This window comes from Chiloscyllium punctatum, chromosome 3, assembly GCF_047496795.1.
Source record: "Chiloscyllium punctatum isolate Juve2018m chromosome 3, sChiPun1.3, whole genome shotgun sequence".
In the NCBI taxonomy this organism is placed as follows: domain Eukaryota; kingdom Metazoa; phylum Chordata; class Chondrichthyes; order Orectolobiformes; family Hemiscylliidae; genus Chiloscyllium; species Chiloscyllium punctatum.
This window is the reverse complement of record NC_092741.1, coordinates 39,955,541-39,973,663: the sequence shown is the minus strand read 5'-3', so window position 1 is coordinate 39,973,663 and position 18,123 is coordinate 39,955,541. Positions and strand designations below refer to the sequence as shown.

The 18,123-nt window shown below is 41.1% G+C and overlaps 1 protein-coding gene across 1 annotated transcript in view; it reads left to right on the top strand.

Moving 5' to 3' along the window:
• The first annotated feature begins 397 nt into the window (after positions 1-397).
• slc16a10 (solute carrier family 16 member 10) overlaps positions 398-18,123 on the top strand; it is a 131,918-nt gene continuing 114,192 nt past the window's right edge. Inside the window, exon 1 of the mRNA XM_072551842.1 lies at positions 398-1,045. Coding sequence (XP_072407943.1) covers positions 637-1,045 — 409 coding nt within the window. The 5' untranslated portion in view covers positions 398-636. The remainder of the gene's footprint in view (positions 1,046-18,123) is intronic.

Sequence of the window (18,123 nt, the reverse complement as noted above, 5' to 3'; positions counted from 1 at the left end):
TAATCCAAAATTGTACAAACTGACTAAGGTAGCAAGATCATACAATTTATCAAGCTGATGGCATCAAAATAGGGCAGTGAGGAAGATTTTACAGATGCAGAAATGTGGTGTGATTGCAGATGGAGCGACATGAACCCAAGATCACAATTGAGGCTGCCTTCATGGCTATAGAACTTGGCTATCAGTTCCGGCTGGTGCTTATCCTAAGGTGGGAGGCTCAATGTCCTTGACCTCCCGTGGTCCAAAAAGAGGGAATGGGCGTGGAGAAACTTGCCGCGCCCCCTGATTGTGATGGGCAGGCAGAACAGCCAATAGGATAAAGGAGAGAGCAAAGGGCGTGTCCAATTGGTGCTGGGCAATGGAGAGGCCACGCCCAGAAGTTGTAACCATTTAAGAATGAGTCCAAGGTAAACGTTGCCAGATACTGGCTGTAGTGTCACTATTTAATCAGGGAGGAGGAAGATAAGAGAGGGAACGGATTTATCTTACAGCGTGTGGTCGGAACTGGTACGAACACACAAAAGAAGGGAAGTTTGCCACGCAAAGCGTTTATTAATTTTATTTTTTCCAGCTTTGTTGTTGGGAAGGGTCGATAGCCGGATGGTCTTTGATCTGCAGACGGGACGGTAGTGAGAGATGACAGGAAGGGACCCGAACGCCGACCCTGTGGAGTCAGGGCAGCAGGAGTCGGTGGAGGGAGAGGGGGAGCTGCAGGATAGTAGCAGCAATGTGAGCCCACTCAGCCGCCAGAAGGAGCCTCTCAACGGGGAGGCGAGTGTGGCTGACGAGGAGTGCAAGCTGCAGGCGGGCTCAGGGGATGGCGACCATTGCCCTGAGCAAGCCCCTGAGCACCCAGGCAGTGATCTCCCCCCACCCCCTGGGCCCTTCGTGCCCCCTGAGGGGGGCTGGGGCTGGGTGGTGATGTTCGCCTCCATGTGGTGTAACGGCTCGGTGTTTGGCATCCAGAACGCTTTCGGGCTCCTCTTCCTGTCCCTGCTGGAAAACTTCGGCGACCCGAACGACAAGCATCTGCGCTTTAAGACAGGTAAGCCCCAGGCTCTGAGCAGATGGCACTTTGGAGACTGAACTGAAACCATAACCTAGGCCCCGGATCCCAAGCTGCAAGCTCTGCCTCCTCCACCTTCACTTACCATTTGATAAAACAGCGGAAATGTTTCAATGTAAGGAAAATGTGCAACAATACAGTTATTTTTCTGTTTCCGTCCTTCCTTGTCCATTCGCCCCAACAATTCCATTTTTAGTCCCATCTTTTTGGACAAGTTCCCAGATGAGGGGGAGACAAGCAGTAAAACTTGTGTGTGACACGTACTGGTCCGACTTGTTTTGTGTACCTCTGAATAGTGATCCGGAACGTTCCTCTCCAAGTACAGGTATTACTGATGGTTATATTTAAAAGCTTTTATTTTCTGTTCTGTTGTTAAACCAATGTCCCAGTTGCTTTGTCAGGCCAAATATCCCCAGGTACAGTGTTAACGACCAAAGCAGTTAAAACTGGCATTCACTATTATCCTGTAGACAAAATCACAAAAACAGATTTACTGATCATCACATTGCTGTTTGTGGGAGCTTGCTGTGTCCAAATTGGGTTGCCTGTTTCCTGCACTACCACAGGGCTACACTTTGAAAATCCTTCATTGGTTCTAAGGTGCTTTTTGAAATTTGTGTTCTTGAATGTGTGCAGGAGCATAGAGTCCTGGGTGTTTTTGTACATAAGTCACTTTCATGCAGAACAGAAAGAACTGTAAAAAAGCATACAGTATTCTAGGTTTTGTAAATTGTGGCATAGAGTACATGTTACGATTAACTTATGTGAGACCTCAGTTGGAGTATTGTGTACAGTTCTGAGTGCAGTATTATAGGACAGATGTGAACACATTGGAGAGAGTGCAGAAGAGATAACAAATCTTACTAAACAAGTATTTTGCATCAGTGTTTACTCTGGAGAAGGATATGGAAGATCGAGAACTTGGGGAAATAAATAGCGATATCTTGAAAAATGTTCAAAATACAGAGGAGGAGTTGCTGGATGTCTTAAAATGCATTAAAGATGGCTAAATCTCCAAGACTGATCAGGTGTACCTGAGAACTTTGTGGGAAGCTAGGTAAATTATTGCTGGGCCCCTTGCTGAGACATTTGTATCATCGATAGTCACAGGTGAGGTGCCTGAAGACTGGAGGTTGGCTAACGTGCTGCCACTGTTTAAGAAGGGTGATAAGGACAAACCAGGGAACTATAGACTGGTGTGCCTGTCATTGGTGGTAGGCAAGTTGTTGGAGGGAATCCTTAGGGACAGGATTTATATGTATTTGGAAAGGCAAGCACTGATTACAGATGGTCAATATGGCTTTGTGTGTGGGAAATCATGTCTCTCAAACTTGATTGAGTTTTTTGAAGAAGTAACGAAGAGGACAAGAGGGCAGAGTGGTGGACGTGATTTATATGGACCATTAAGGCTTTCTACAAGGTGCCTCATGGTAGACTGGTTAGCAAGGTTAGATCACATGGAATGCGTGGAGAACTCGCTATTTGAATGCACAACTGGCTCAAATTTTATTGCTTTTCAAACTCTAGGCTAGTGACTGGTGGTATAACACAAGGATTGGTGCTGGATCCACTGCTTTTTGTCATTTTGTACAAATTAGTTGGATGTGAATGTTGGAGGTATAGTTAATAAGTTTGCAGATGACACCAAAATTGGAGGTGTAGCGGACAGCGAAGAAGGTTACCTCAGTAAAACAGGATCTTGTTCAGAGGGGCTAATGGACCAAGGAGTGGCAGGTGGACCTTTGTTTAGATAAATATGAAGTTCTGCATTTTGGCAAAGCAAATCAGGCAAAAATTGTACATTTAATAGTAAGGTCCTGGGGAGTATTGCTGAACAAAGAGATCTTGGAGTGCAGGTTCATAGCTCCTTGAAAGTGGAGTTGCAGGTAGATAGGATAGTGAAGAAGGCATTTGGTATGCTTTCCGTTGTAGGTCAGTGCATTGATTGTAGAAGTTACGAGCACATGTTGCAGCTGTACAGGACATTGGTTAGGCCACTTTTGGAATACTGCGTGCAATTTGGTCTCCCTGCTATAGGAAAGATGTTGTGAACCCTTTCAGGTTTCAGAAAATATTTACAAGGATGTTGGCCAGGGTTAAAGGTTTGAGCTATAGGGAGAGACTAAGTAGGCTGGGGCTATTTTTCCTAGAGCATCAGAGACTGAGGGATGACCTTCTAGGAGTTCACAAAATCGTGTGACTTAGATAGACAAGGTCTTTTCCCTAGGGTAGGGGAGTCCAAAACTAGAGGGCATAGGTTTAAGATGAGAAGGAAAAGATTTAGAAGGGTGTGGCAACACTTTCTCACAAAGGGTGGTGTGTGTGTGTGGAATGAGCTGCCAGAGGAAGTAGTGGAGGCTAGTGCAATTGCAATATTTAAAAGGCATCTGGATAAACATATGAATAGGAAGGGTCTACAGCAACATGGGCCAAATGTTGGCAAATTGGATATTCTAAATTAATCTAATCCCATCAGCATGGGTGAGTTGGATCGAAGGGTTGGTTTCCATTCTGTACAGCTCTAGGACTCTGTTTACAAGAACAGCTCAATGTTGAGACATTTCAATTATGGGGAAAGATTAAAGAAGTTGGAACTGTTTGATTTTTCTGGGAAAGGAGATTTGATCGAGTTTTTCAAAATCATGAGGGTCTGCACAGTGTGACTGGAGAGAAACTTTTCCTACTCTTCAACAGTGACAGCCAGAGGGCATAATTTTCATGTCTTCAAAAGAAAGAAATGCAAGTGCGGAGAAACTTATTCACATAGCAAGGTGTTAGGGTTTAGAATGCATCACCTGGAAACTTGGAGAAAGCAGTTTCAATTGAGGTGTTAAAGAACCAATGTTTCTTTCTTTAAATAATCATGCAAAGTGCAGGGTTATGTGGAACAGGCATAAGATTGTCACTAAGTTAAAATGCACATAGACCCCATTCAAACATGATCGTCAAAATGGCCTCACCCTGCATTAACAATTCTGTAGACCTACATTTTGAATCCCTTTTATTATTTTAACTATCTAGATTAAATCTCCTGTTAAACCTCTAAACTTGAGGGAATACTAACCATGATTTTGCAGTGCTTAACATGTTGACATTATAGTGCTGTTTCTACTACTTTTGCACACATTCATTTTGGAAGAAGAATGTTTGCTTAAAATGCCTAGCAATGGCCTTTGTATATGGACATTCACCAATTAAAAATTCTACTTGAAGTCATTTTAACGTAGTATCCTTACACCAGTGTCCATTAACTCCACTTCAGCTGGAATACAGTCTGGAACTTGCATAGATTGTGTATGGTTTTGTTACTTTTTCAAATGTATTCATGTGATATGGGCTTCACTGGCTGAGCCAGCATTTATTGCAAACCTCCAACATCTCCACTGCTGACTGTTTCATGTTTGAGAGAAAGTCATCGATGAAGCAGTTAAAATAGTTGGGCCTAGGACACTACCCTGAGGATCCTTTGTGGGTATGTCGTGGAGCTGGGATAATTGACCTCCAACAACTACAGCCATTTTTCTTTGTATCACACTTGATTCCAACCAGCAGAGAATTTTCCTGCTGATTCTTATTGACTGCATTTCTGCTCAGGCTCCTTAATTGCCACATTTGATCAAATGTGACCTTGGGTGCCAAGGACAGTCACTCTCACCTCACCTCGCCCACCTAGCTGGGCAAACTCTAAGCAGTGTTGATGTCAATGTTAATTCTTTATATAGAAAATTCTCTTAAGCTTGCAATATAGCTTGGCCACAATTGTTTGGAAGTGGTAATGATGCTGACACAGCTCAAACCTGTAACTGCATTGGCATTTTTAAAATCACATAGTTGTCTTCACTTTTGTCAGATTCTTCTGTGCCAGCTCTTTGAAACATCTAACCAATTATCCACAGTACTCAGGTCCTCCCCAAACACAGACGCACATCTTTCAACTCCCTATTTAAAAAAATAAAGCTGTTGGCACCACCACTTCAGGGAGCGTATTTAAAAATAGTCTCCTCGCTGCTGCTACTTCCAATTTACGTTCTCTATCATCCCTGCTATCAGTAGAAACAGTTTCTCTTTATTTATGTTATCAAAACACTTTGTAATCTTGAACACTTCTTATTTGATCTTAACAGTGTCAATATTTTTTGTGTACATGATCTTTTTAAGAAGCTTTCCCAAAAATTTGGATAAGGATCCAGCTTGCAACTGAACATCATAATTTAACTCTGTAAACTAAGCCATGTTTGCAAATAACAGTTATAGTCTGGCAAGGCTGACCATAAGATTTGTTCTGGTGTTTTAAAAATGATCTGCACTTTGATCTAACTAGTCCTGTGAATCTATAATTGGACATACACAAGACAGTATCTTTAGTAACAAAAATGCAATCCTTGCACTTTTAATCCTTGTAGGTTGTAACTTCTAGCCATTGGTGCTGTCCTCAGGGTACTTTGACTCATTAGGTTGCCAGTTTGTAAAGAAAGTCACTCCTGTGGTCTCTGTAATGCACTTTAAGAATGCAGGTAACTTTAGCAGCAGGTTACTTGACTGAAATAAACCTCTGAGTCAGGTCACGCACACACTTTCATCTTCTGTTGTGGGCCGATTTTCAGCAAAAGCACAGGGGTGCAGAAAAGTTGGATTCTGTCTTTTCTGAACTAAGATGAAATGGGTGAAGTTCCCAAATCGTTTGTTGTGAGGTTTTCATTTTTCAGGCAAAGTTAAGGCCAGGTCTGTCTCATTTCCCTCTGCAGCGTTTGTGGTATGGATCAGGAATATAAACAATAGCTTTTCAGGTATTGAGATGTCATCACGTACACAACCCTGCTGCATCACCTGTAAAGTAAACTGTTTGCCACAAATATAATTGTCTTGCTCAGCTGGCTGCCTCGCACTTACTGATTTGTGAATATAGGGACAGCGGGGGTGGGGGTGTTGAAAGATCTGCTACAATCCTATTGGCTGGGGAAGCAGAATGATGTAGCTGAATGACCTACTTTTTCTTGCATTCCTATGTGTTATTTGTATTTTGATGTAGGATGTTGTAATAGCCTAAAGGTGTTCAACTACTACTTGCAGAAGTAGGTAAAATACCCTTCCTTCAATGGCTATGATGCCTCTCCTGTGTTTGCATGGAGATAAGTGTTGGCAAATATAAGGACGTGGTGTGGGGAGTTGTGAAGTCCAAGTCAAACGTTTAATTGTGCGTAAGGATGAAAAGCAAGAGAGCAAGGTGGATTAAAAAAATAACTATTGTCAGTCAGTTATGAGTTTATTGAATGGTGAGGTAACTGTGAACAGCTGATTTATTCATACATGAGGAAGAAGTGAGTGATCAGGGAGAAGGTAGGGCTGATCAGGGATAGCGGAGGGAAGTTGTGCGTGGAGTCTGAGCAGATAGGGGAAGCCCGAAATGAGTTCTTTGCTTTGGTTTTCACTAAGGAAGGGGACCTCATTGTGAATGAAAACTTTTGAGGAGCTGGGATACAGTCTGACCAGATCAAGATTGATGAAGTTGATGTGTTGGAAATTTTGGCAAATATTAAGATTGATAAGTCCCCAGGGCCAGACCAGATTTATCCTTGGCTGCTCTGGGAAGCGAGAAAGGAGGTTGCTAAGCCACTAGCGAGGATCTTTGCTACTCACCCTCCACGGGAGGATTAGAAGGAGGTGAATGTTGTTCCCCTTTACATGAAGGGTAATAGGGAAATCCCTGGCAATTACAGACCAGTCGGTCTTATGTCTGTGTTTAGCAAAATTTTGGAAAGAATTGAGGGATAGGATTTATGTCGATTTGGCAAAGCACAGTGTGATTAAAGGCTGTCAGCCTGGCTTTGTGAGGGGCAGATCATGCCTCTCAAATCTTTTTATTGAGTTCTTTTGAGGAGGTGACAAGACAGGTTGTCGATGATGGTTGAGCAGTGGATGTGGTGTATATGGACTTCAGCAAGGCATTTGATAGGGGTTCCCCATGTTATGCTCATTCATAAAGTCAGGAAGTATGGGATGCAGGGAGATTTGGCTATCTGGATTCAGAATTGGCTGGCTGACAGAAGGCAGAGAGTGGTTGTAGATGGAAAGTATTCTGGCTGGAGGTTAGTTTTGAGTGGGGTCCCGCAGGGCTCTTACTTGGGCCTCTGCTCTTTGTAGTTTTTATAAATGACTTGGATGAGGAAGTTGTGGGGCAGATTAGTAAATTTGCAGATGACAAAGGTTGGAGGTGTCATCGATAGTATAGAGGGCTACTGCAGACTGTAGTGTGACATAGACTGGATGCAGAGCTGGGCTGAAAAATGGCAGATGGAGTTCAACCTGGATGAATGTGAAGTGATGCTTTTTGGAGGTTGAACTCGAATGCTGAATAGAGGATTAATGACCGGATTCTTGGCAGTGTGGAGGAATAGAGGGATTTGGGTGTGCAAGTACATAGATCCCTCAAAGTTGCCACTCGAGTGGATAGGGTTGTTAAGAAAGCAATATGGTGTTTTGGCTTTTGTTTAACAGGGGAATAGAGTTTAAGAACTCTAGCAAGATTTTGCTAGCTGTAGCAAGATTTTGCTACAGCTCTACAAGTCCATGGTGAGACCATACTTTGAATACTGTATCCAGTTCTGATTGTCCTACTATAGGAAAGATACAAAGGCTTTGGAGAGGGTGCAAAGAAGGTTTACCAGGATGATGCCTGGACTGGAGGGCTTGCCTTATGAAGAGAGGTTGAATAAGCTTGGACTTTCCTCTCTGGATAGAAGGAGGAAGAGAGGAGACGTGATAGAGGTATCCAAGATAATGAGAGGAATCGATACAGTGAATAGCCAGAGACTTTTCCCAGGGCAGGACTAACTAGTATGAGGGGTCATAGTTTTAAGATAATAGGAGAAAGGTATGGAGATGTCAGAGGTAGGTTTTTTATGCAGAGACTTGTGAATGTATGGAATGTGTTGCCAGTGGTGGTGGAAGCAGAGTCATTAGGGACATTTGAGCCACTGCTGGACATGCACATGGATAGCGGTGAGTCGAGGGGTGTGTAGGTTAAGTTATTATATTTTACATTAGCATTAAACCTCGACACAAGATTGTGGGCCAAAGGACCTGTTCTGTGCTGTACACTTCTTTGTTATATAAGAAAAGAATTTTCTTTGAGGTTGGCACGGTGGTGGTTCACTCATATATTTTGTTTTATGTTATTAGGCCAAAATGTTGTGGTCTACTGTTATGGACTAGGCCAGACCACTCAAAACATTCTTAAGCAGGCAGCCCAGACCATAGCTTTGCAATTTGTACAGAGAAAATTACCTGGATTAAGGTAGAGGTTTCAAAGACAAAACAATTATTCACAAAATTAAACAATAAAACCCAGAATAAAGAACTCCTACAGAGCTCAGTCTATCCAAATTAGACCTAAGAATGCTGTTCTGAATATACAGTCCCAATAAGCAAACTTCCTTTAAAACACAGTACAAAAAAGGGTCAGATGCTTACAGGTTTAAGTTAGAAGGGCAGAAGAGAGTTTCCACACAGTTCACTGTTGAGCACCCAACCAGTTCTGGACTGAACTAAACTGCCCAGCTGGAGAGCTGACCATTCCTTTCATTTACAGGTCACTTCTAAAACATGACCACTTTGGACTGAAGTCTCATCTGTTTATATGTAAACAAAAGGCCTCTCAAAATCCTTTTCATCTCTGTACCAAACCAGTCTGATTGGAGCCCGGCCTGGTTTATTTCCCTTTTGAAAAAAATCAAGGACAGAGTATCCTTGAGCCAAGGAACAGCTTTTAGAAAAAAAGGACTAGCTTTGTGACCGTACCAAATAATTAGCTGGAATTGACATTGTAGATAATTTTACTTTCTCTTTAGCTTTATTCCAAGTGTGGTCTAACTAATGCCTGGTAGAGTTCTGGCCAAACTTCCTTATGTTTATACTTCATTCCATTTGAAATAAAAGCCAACATACCATTTCCCTTAGCTATTACACACCAAACTCGGATGCTAGCTTTAGGACTCCAAATGCATCTGTGCTGCAGCTTTCTAAGTGTTTTTCCCAAACTAAATAATAATCAAGCCCTCTTTGTTTGCTAAAGTGCATAACCTGACATTTTCTCCCATTTATGTTATATCTGTTAAGTTTTTGCCTGTCGATGTTTTCTCCTGTAGACGCCTTGTCTCATTCTTACTATTTGCTTTCTCACTTATTTTTGTCCTCTGCAACTATGGTAATAGTACATTCACATCTGTGTTCCACGTCATTAATTTAAATTGTAAATGCTTGTGGCCCCAGCACCAATCCCTGTGGCACTTCACTGTTTACACATTGCCATTCTGAAAATACTCCCTTTTATTTCCAACCCTCTTTCTGTATTAGTTAGGCAAACCTCTAACCATGCTTATGTATAACCCTCCAATATTGAGGGCTCTTATCCTGTTGAGTAGCCTTGCATACAGTACCTTATTGAAATATCTTGCATCTACTAATTCCTATAACACACGCATGCTTCACAAAGGCATGTCAAATATGGGAAATACCAGATACCTATTGTACATTTTTGTATGAATTATGCATTTAATATCTAAATGATCAATAATCAGGAGTGTAACCCAATGGAAACCAAAAAAATCACAGATGCTGTAAATCAGAAACCAAAACATAAATTGCTGGAAAAGCTCGACAGAAAGAGTTCTGATGAAGGGTCTCATGATCTGAAACATTGTGTTGTAACCCAGTGGTCCTGATGTTGTGTGTGTGGCATTATGTTAAAGTGGAGTTTACAAGCATTTACAATTTAAATTAATGACCTGGAACACAGAAGTGAATGTACTATTACCAAAGTTACAGCATGATACTCTGCAATCAGCAATGCAAAATTCTGCTATGTTATTTATTATTCATAAGTATGTATGTGTCTGTGTTTATTTGCCAGCATCTGAGGGACTCCACCCACTTAGCTATAGTATTACATTAGAGTTCAATCCTAAAATGAAATGATGATCTGAATGTACTCTAAGTTGACGGTAGAGGAATCTAATATCTGGTAGTTTCTATAATTCTCTAGGCTGGTGCCATTAGAAAACATTTATATATTCTTGAGGTTATGATTGGAGATATATTTTATACAGTGTATAATGTCTTGCATTTTTGGGTTTGAATTTCAAAGTAGTGGCTGATAGATGTGGCTCAGTTCTGCAGGGGATTTTTTTCAAAGATCCAAGTCCATTTGGAAAACTGAGTTAAATCATCAAGACTAAGAAAGTGACTGCAGTTGACTGGGAGAAACCCTGTAATTCTTATGTTTATAATGTTTTAATTTATGACAGGCAGAGTAAACATGTTAGTTGAATGTTGACTTGAGAACAGAAGCTTGAGAGCCTTAGTTCAGAAGAGCTCAAAGTTCATTTCAGAAGAGAACAGATTTTCTTCTAGCAAGAGGACCGAGTTTTATTGTTCAGTTCAGTAGAGCTAGCCACTTCAGCAGAAGTGATTGCTAGTCTGGGGAGTTTCCAAATCAGAAGAATTTGGATATCTTCAAGTTTTTTGAACTAAAAGAAGTCTATGCCATCAGAATTGAGGTTCATACTGGGAGACTTGGGAAGGAATCTTAAAAACTGGTCTCCATTGTCCAAAGGAAAAAGAATAGAAAGCGTGAATGTAAGATTTAGAAAGGAATTATATTTCTCAAGATTGAGTCTCTCTAAAGATAATGTGGGGAAATTGGCTTAAACTTTTATTTGATGTTTTTACAATCTTTCTAACTGTTTTCTACATATATATTTTTGTTTACTTATTTTCTGTAATAAACTTGTGTTCTATTATTAAAGAATATCTGCAACCTTATGTGAATAAGTATGTGACTCCCCATCACGTGAACCAGCTGCAACTATTAAACATATCCCCTCAAAGGGGAGGCAGTAGTGTGATGACAATGACACTGGACTAGTAATCCACAATTCCAGGCTAGTGTTCTGAGGATGTTTCAAAACCACTGTGGCAGATGGTGAAACTTGAATTTATTTAAAAATACTCTAGAACTAAAACAAACTAGTTTAATGGTGACAATATAGTCATTGTCAATGGTTGTAAAAACCTATCTAGTAATCATTCTGGAATCTAACTTGTCCGATATTGTCATCTGATGTGATCAGAACAACTTAGGCAATTTTTTATAATGGACACGTTACTTTGTTTTAAAGGTCTCATTTGAAATCATGCAGCCCGTTTATTCCATACTTTTAAAATATCTTTTAGCCCCCAAGTTTAGTCAAGGGACTGACCTGTAGCAAGTACCTTTTTGTGCCGCATAAATGCTAAGCAATGACCATTTCCAACATGAGGAAATCTAACTATTATCCCTTGACATTCAGTGGCATTACTGAATCCCCACCAAAACGTCCTGAGGGTTACTTCAACCAGGATCTGAACTGGACAAGCATACAAATACAGTGGTTAGAAGAGCAGGTCCGAGATTAGGAATCTTGCAGTGAATCACCTGACTTCCTGAAGCCTGTCCACCATCTAGGCACAAGCCAGAAGTGTGCTGGAATACTCCCCAGTTCCCTGGATGGATGCAGTTCCAACAACACTCCAGAAGCCTGACACGATTTAGGACGAAGCAGCCCACCTGACTGACATCACGTCTGAAAACATTTGCTTCCTCCACCACTGATGCTCGCTAGCAAGAGTGGGTATCATCTACATAATATACCAAGGCTCCTTACACAGCACTTTCCAAACCCATGGAAGCTTCCATCTAGAAGGATACGGACAGCAGATATATAGAAACCCCACCACCTGCAAGTTCCCTTTCAAGCCACAGTGAATCCTGACTAGGAAATATATTGATGTTTCTTGAGTGTCATTGGATCAAAATCTTGTAACTCCCTCCTAAATTGCATTGTGGGTCTAACTATAATGTAGTGCTTGAAGAAGGCAGCTCACCACATAAGCAAGAGTAACTAGAGGCAGGAGCCATCTCACTGGTGCATTTTAAAAAGAAGAATATTTCAGCTGTTTGACAGGTCCAGACAAGAACAAGTACAGAAATGCACAAGATAGTTAGCTCCTTCATGGATTCTTCTTCACCTTGGGCATTCCCATCAGCTGATATGACCTTTTTCTTCATGGATTTGGGAATGTCCTAAAAGCATTTCCTTTGCCTTCCTGATAACCACTTGCCATGACTCAGCTCAGAGTAGAGAGCTTGTTTTGGAAATCATGGCAAGATTAGTAGAGTTAAGTGTCTGTTATTGACTGGATGCAGTGGGTGGAAGGGCACTTTTTGTTTTGCTGCAGGTCTCCATGCCTGTGGCCTGTGGGCGATGTGGCCTATACCTTGCAGATGATTGGTTGTAACTAGTGCCTCTGTTGATCTGAGAGAAGACACTGATATTGGCACATCTATCCTGCCAGTGGATCCATAAGATTTTGCAGAGACATCAATGATTGGTTGATTTGAGAGAGATATTCCCTACAGTATGGAAACAGTCCCTTCGGCCCAACAAATCCATACCGACCCTCTGAGGAGTAACCCACCCAGACCCATTCCCCTACTCTATATTTGTTTACCCCTGACTAACATACTTAACACCGTGGGTAATTTAACATGGCCAATTCATCTGACCTGCACATCTTTGGATTGGGGGAGGAAACTGGAGCACCCAGAGGAAACCCATGCAGACACAGGGTGAATGTGCAAACTCCATGCAGACAGTCGCACGAGTCGGGAATTGAACCCAGGTCCCTGGTGCTGTGAGGGAGCAGTGCTAACCACTGTAGGGTCTTTGTGGTATCTATTGCACATTCACCCATCTAGATGTGTAATACTTGAAGATCATGAGCTTGGTATCAGGATTGAGGTCTTTGCCATCATTCACTCTGTTTCTCAGGTTATCCAAGGCTGCACTGGCACACTGAAGGAGCTCTTTCTTTCTTGGCTGCTCCAATTAGCCTTTAGCCTCACATGGCAGCCTGAGGTATCCATAACTGCAGTAAAGATGTTTCAATAGGCGCTAAAGGCATTACAGCACAGCCAGTCATTAGATGTCAGAATCTGGGCCAAAAAATGCCCAGATGTTAACTGTCTGCCTTGAAGGGCAAATCAGATGATAGCTACTATGTAGAGAATGAGACTCTTCAAAGTAACATTATTTGGGGATCCTTTACTGTCTGTTAGTTCCATGTGTTGCTGAATGAGTTTATTGCAGGGTGAGTCAGGTGACTTAAAGCTCATTTCTTTAGAGCTTGAACAAGCTTTGGAATATTTTCCAATATTTCTGGTGAATATCTTGCACTTTGAATAACAAATGCAGTTGAGCAGGGACCATGTATTCAGCCTCACATCTGGAATTCTATTCAAATTTTCTTCTCCGAATTGTACTTCGGGGGGGGGGTGGTGGTGGGTGGTGGAAAGCACAAGAGAACATCTAGTATTACTGAAGTAATACACACATCTGAATGTTTTATTATCGAAGCAGAGAAATATTGGGCTGGATTTTATGGTGGCGAGTTTAAAGGTGTGGGTTGGTAAAATTCCACTCCCTACCAGGGATGACGGTGGCGAAAACAAAAACTCTGAAAATGAGTGGCTAATGACACAAAGATCTAATGGTCCCTTTTTTTGAGGAGAACCATGTGATTTTTTATGGTCAATGTAAATACTTCTAGGTCACTTCAAGTGTGTGAAACATTTGTCTTCCTTTTTCTTGCTTTATATTGCCACAATAACTGACTGACTGGACCAAAGTGACCTTAACATTTCAGCATTGAGTGGAATTACATAATATAATACAGGGTGAAGTCCATACTTGTCACACAACATGACTTTGAAAACATTAGCAATCGTTCAGTATCCATATTACAAGCACTGTTCTAACTGCCTGCTTTTCCTTTTAGCAGAAACAAGCTATAAAGGAGGTGAGTGAAATCCATGAAATCATTCAAGAGCAATTTACATCTGACATTAATATGCAAAATATGATTAACAGAAATGTACCTTTTTTTATTCATCTTTTGCTTTGTGTGGCTTGTGATCAGCTGAAACCATCGCACATTATTGATCTAAATACCAAACTGAGATATCTTTACTATTTCAGGAAGTTGAGAAATGACACCATTCAGATCTTTAAAATGATTCTGAAGGGCACTGATGTAGATATCAAAAATTGCAATCTCAGAATATGACTACAAAATTAGCAACGACTTCACTCCTAGCTTTTTGTACAGTGTGTATTAACCTTTTTGAATGGACGGATTGTCTTATTTCTTCTAGTTGACCACTGTAATCAAGTAAATTGTGAAACAGGCTGCTGTGAATGTAGATGTTTGGTTGTACAATGCAGGTGGGCATAGTTAACTTTTAAAACCTTTTGGATTCATGCTTGAATACACTTGCAGCTGGAAATAAATTTTAGAATAAACATTAAAATCAACAGTCACATTGCTTTGATGTGCTTTCCATGCCATACTGACAACAGAACAGATTATCAATTTAAATATCCTTTTAAATGCGCCACAACTATTGGCATTGTGGTAATCTGATTAAGAGCACAGCTCTGCTGTTGAGGAATTAAGTCATTTGCAGGGCAGGGTTAATTCAAGATTACTAAACAGTAACTTGGAGCAAACTGGATGAACAGGAATAATGCTGAGGGCAAACCACAACAGTTTTATACTGCCAGTTATGACAAAAATCTTGCGGCTGATTTGCAGGATCTGCTCAACAGCAATATTAGAGGTTCTGAGAATTATCTTACTATTTTTTTCAGTAGGTAACAGAATCAGGCCCAGACCCCTGACCCTCCCAATAGTAGGAGCTTTTGTACTTTTTGTGTGTTGCAAACCTCGCGTCATCCAATTTCTATTGTCGTGAAAAGGCATAAGGTCAGCCCAGAGCCCCATCTGCATGGACACAGGTCCTGGCTGGTCACTGAGAGACAGCGACACATGGTTGAAGGTTCACCTTGAAGCAAAATGTATTTCTGTTCAAGGAAGTTAAATTGACATATTTGTAAAGTAACAACTTTTGTTTAAAATGCCTTAAACAAAGCAGATAATGTGCCTCACTTGCGTCTTTCATCATCACTGCATTCCAAAAACCACTAACATACATAACTTGCACAAGTTTTTACAGGAAAAAGGCAGAAGATTGTCAATAAGTTAAAATGCTCAGAGCCAGTGTGAATAGGATGGCTCAAAGTTGCAGCCTTCAGCACTGTAACAATTCTATGAATTGTTATCCAGTTGTAAGTATTCTTCACAATTGCAATTTAGATCAGTAGCTGTTTGTGTGCATTGAGCTTGGCCTGTGGCTGCCTAAAGGCACATTTTTATCAAGCTTTTTATTTTGCTCATCTTTGATATTTCATGCAAAAATTCCCATGTGAAAGGGACAAAAGATTTGTTTGGTGTAAGTGTGCTAATTTGGTTGGCAAATGGACTGTAATTGGTGGAAACGTTGCTATTGAGAATGCACCAGTTAATGATGACTGGTGGTTAATGTTAATCTCTGTCTCTGTCTCTGTGCAGTAACACTGTGGCCTACACTGTGTTCTATTACCCTCATTCACTTTTTCAATTTGATTTATTACTGTCACATGTACCTAAGTACAGTAAAAAACTTTGATTTGTGTGCAATACTGACACGATCTACAAAGATCATAGGGTGATTGAATAGGTGAGAAATACAAAGTTACAGCTGCAAAGAAGGTGCACAAAAGCAAGATCGAAATTTTAGATTTGAAATTTGAGAGGTCCATTCAGCCGTCTAATAACAGCGGGGAAGAAACTGTTCTCGAACCTGTTGGTAAGTGTGTTTAATCTCTCTCTTGTATTTTCTGCCTGATGGAAGAGGTTGGAAGAGATTATAACTGGGGTGGATGGATGGATAGATGGATAGGGTCATTGTTTGCTGCCTTTCTGTGGCCATGAGAAGTGTAGGTGGATTCAGTGGATGGGAGATTGGCTTTTGTCATGGTCTGGGCAGTGTTCGCAACTTTCCAGTTTCTTTATGGTCCTGGGCAAAGCAGTTGCTGTGCCAAGGCCTGATGCAAGAGATAGAATGTTTTCTATAGTGCATCTGTAAAACTTGCCTGTAAAGTATGCAGGACACTAATAAATCAAATCAAACTGGCAAACTAGATTGTTGAAGGCAAAATAGGTGTTTGTTTTGTTTTTGTTTGTTTGGCAGTATATGTACATGTTTGTGGCTGCAGTGTGCACGTGCATGCGTTCATCCATCCTCCCTCCCTCATGTGTCCCACACTGTGCGCCCAGGCAATACAGGTAGCCCCCACTACATGAAAGTATAGCGTTCCCAGGAAACTTTTTGCAAGCTGAAAATGGTGATTTATGTTGGGGAAAAGGTCTTGTCATTTTTCTTTTTTGTAAAAGCGAAAATCCTCTTTAGATTCCCGAAACAGTTACTAACGTACCTCTTCCGTAAAAGTGAAATTGCGTAAAGCGAATGTTCAAAAGCAGGTAAGACCTGTACCATGCACACTGAGGATCATGTAGCAAATGCTAGCCATGTACAGACTAGCATCTTGGGTACACTCGGTACTTTGTTGCAGCTCACTGCATCATAGAACCCTGATAGTGAGGAAACAGGCCATTTGGCCCATTGAGTGTACTCCAACTCTCTGAAAAGCATCCCACCCAGATCCACCCCTCTACCTTATCCCTGTAACCCTGCAATCCCCTAGTCTGCACATCTTTGACTGTAGGAGGAAACCCACAAAGCACAGGCAGAATGTGCAACTGCACACTGATAGTTGCCTGAGGCTGGAATTGAACCCAGGTCCCTGATGCTGTGAGGCAGTCGTGCTAACCACAGAACCACCAGGCCAACGGGATGAATATTTTCTAATCAATCTGTTTCTACATATCTCTAGAGCAGATGGGACTTAAAAGTGGGCCTCCTGGCTCAGAGATAGGGACTCTGCCATTAATAACAAGAGCCCACAGGCATGGGCGATGTTGTTTTGATGTGATCTGTCAGTGTTTTGGGGCGCACAGTCTACGTACCCTAACAGTACACTGGCATTGGAAGTCATTCACCACATTATTTGTGTGTGATAGGCAGAGCATCTATTTGACTTGGTAGCGATATCCTGTTGGTGGCAAATGCCCCTCAGTATATTGCTACTGTGTGGCAGGGTTGTGAATCATCTGTTGCTCAAACCTTTTGAGGTAGATTACCCTGGAGCAGTAAGGAAAGGCACCAAACACAAGGTCCTTAGCCTGCTCATGAATTGCATGACGTGTTATTTTTCTAAATCCGCAATCAGTAACTGTAGTAAAAGGAAGGGAAGGTATAGTTAAAAAGTAAGCTCATTGATCTCTGCATCGTGAAAGCAATTTCGCCCAGAGTTTTAAAGAATGACTCTGAAACACACATTCTGACAAATTTTAATTGTGGAATATGGAGGCAAGTTATATTGAAACATTGTAAGAAGGGAAAATTATTTATTCAAAGAAATACGATGATGCTGTTTTGTAGCTAATTAATTAGCTACATAAGCTATTTTTAAGCAAGTGTTTTTATCCAGTATATTTTCTAAACTGGAAAGCTGTATAAAACAAAACTTTGTATCAGGAAAATGGTTAGTGCTTAGCTTGAGTCGATTCAAGTAAATACTGGAAAGTGCTACCTTTACAAATGCTATCAGAAGCTATTCGGGGTCAGTCAGTCAGAATAACTACTGTTACTTGATACAAAGACAAAGGATTACGTTCAACAAGCATTTTAAATTGTAAAGACATGAGGCTTAAAATACAGAAAAACACTACAGATTTTAACGCCATTCAATTAGTATCATGTCGCTCCACATTCGTTCATTGTAAAAACAGTGAATATCCAGATGATTAACATGGATCTGAATGGGAAGCTGCAGTAGCAAGTCTGGTTTGGTCAGCATTCTTTCTTTTTGTTCACTCAGGAGGATAAATGAATTATATCTGAACTAAACCGTGTGTAATTGGATGGCTGTTAGACTCTCTAAGAATAAACATATCAGCCTCTCCAGCAGATGTCTGATCTCTTGTATGCTCAACAGTTTGAAGGCTTTCTATGTTAAGTT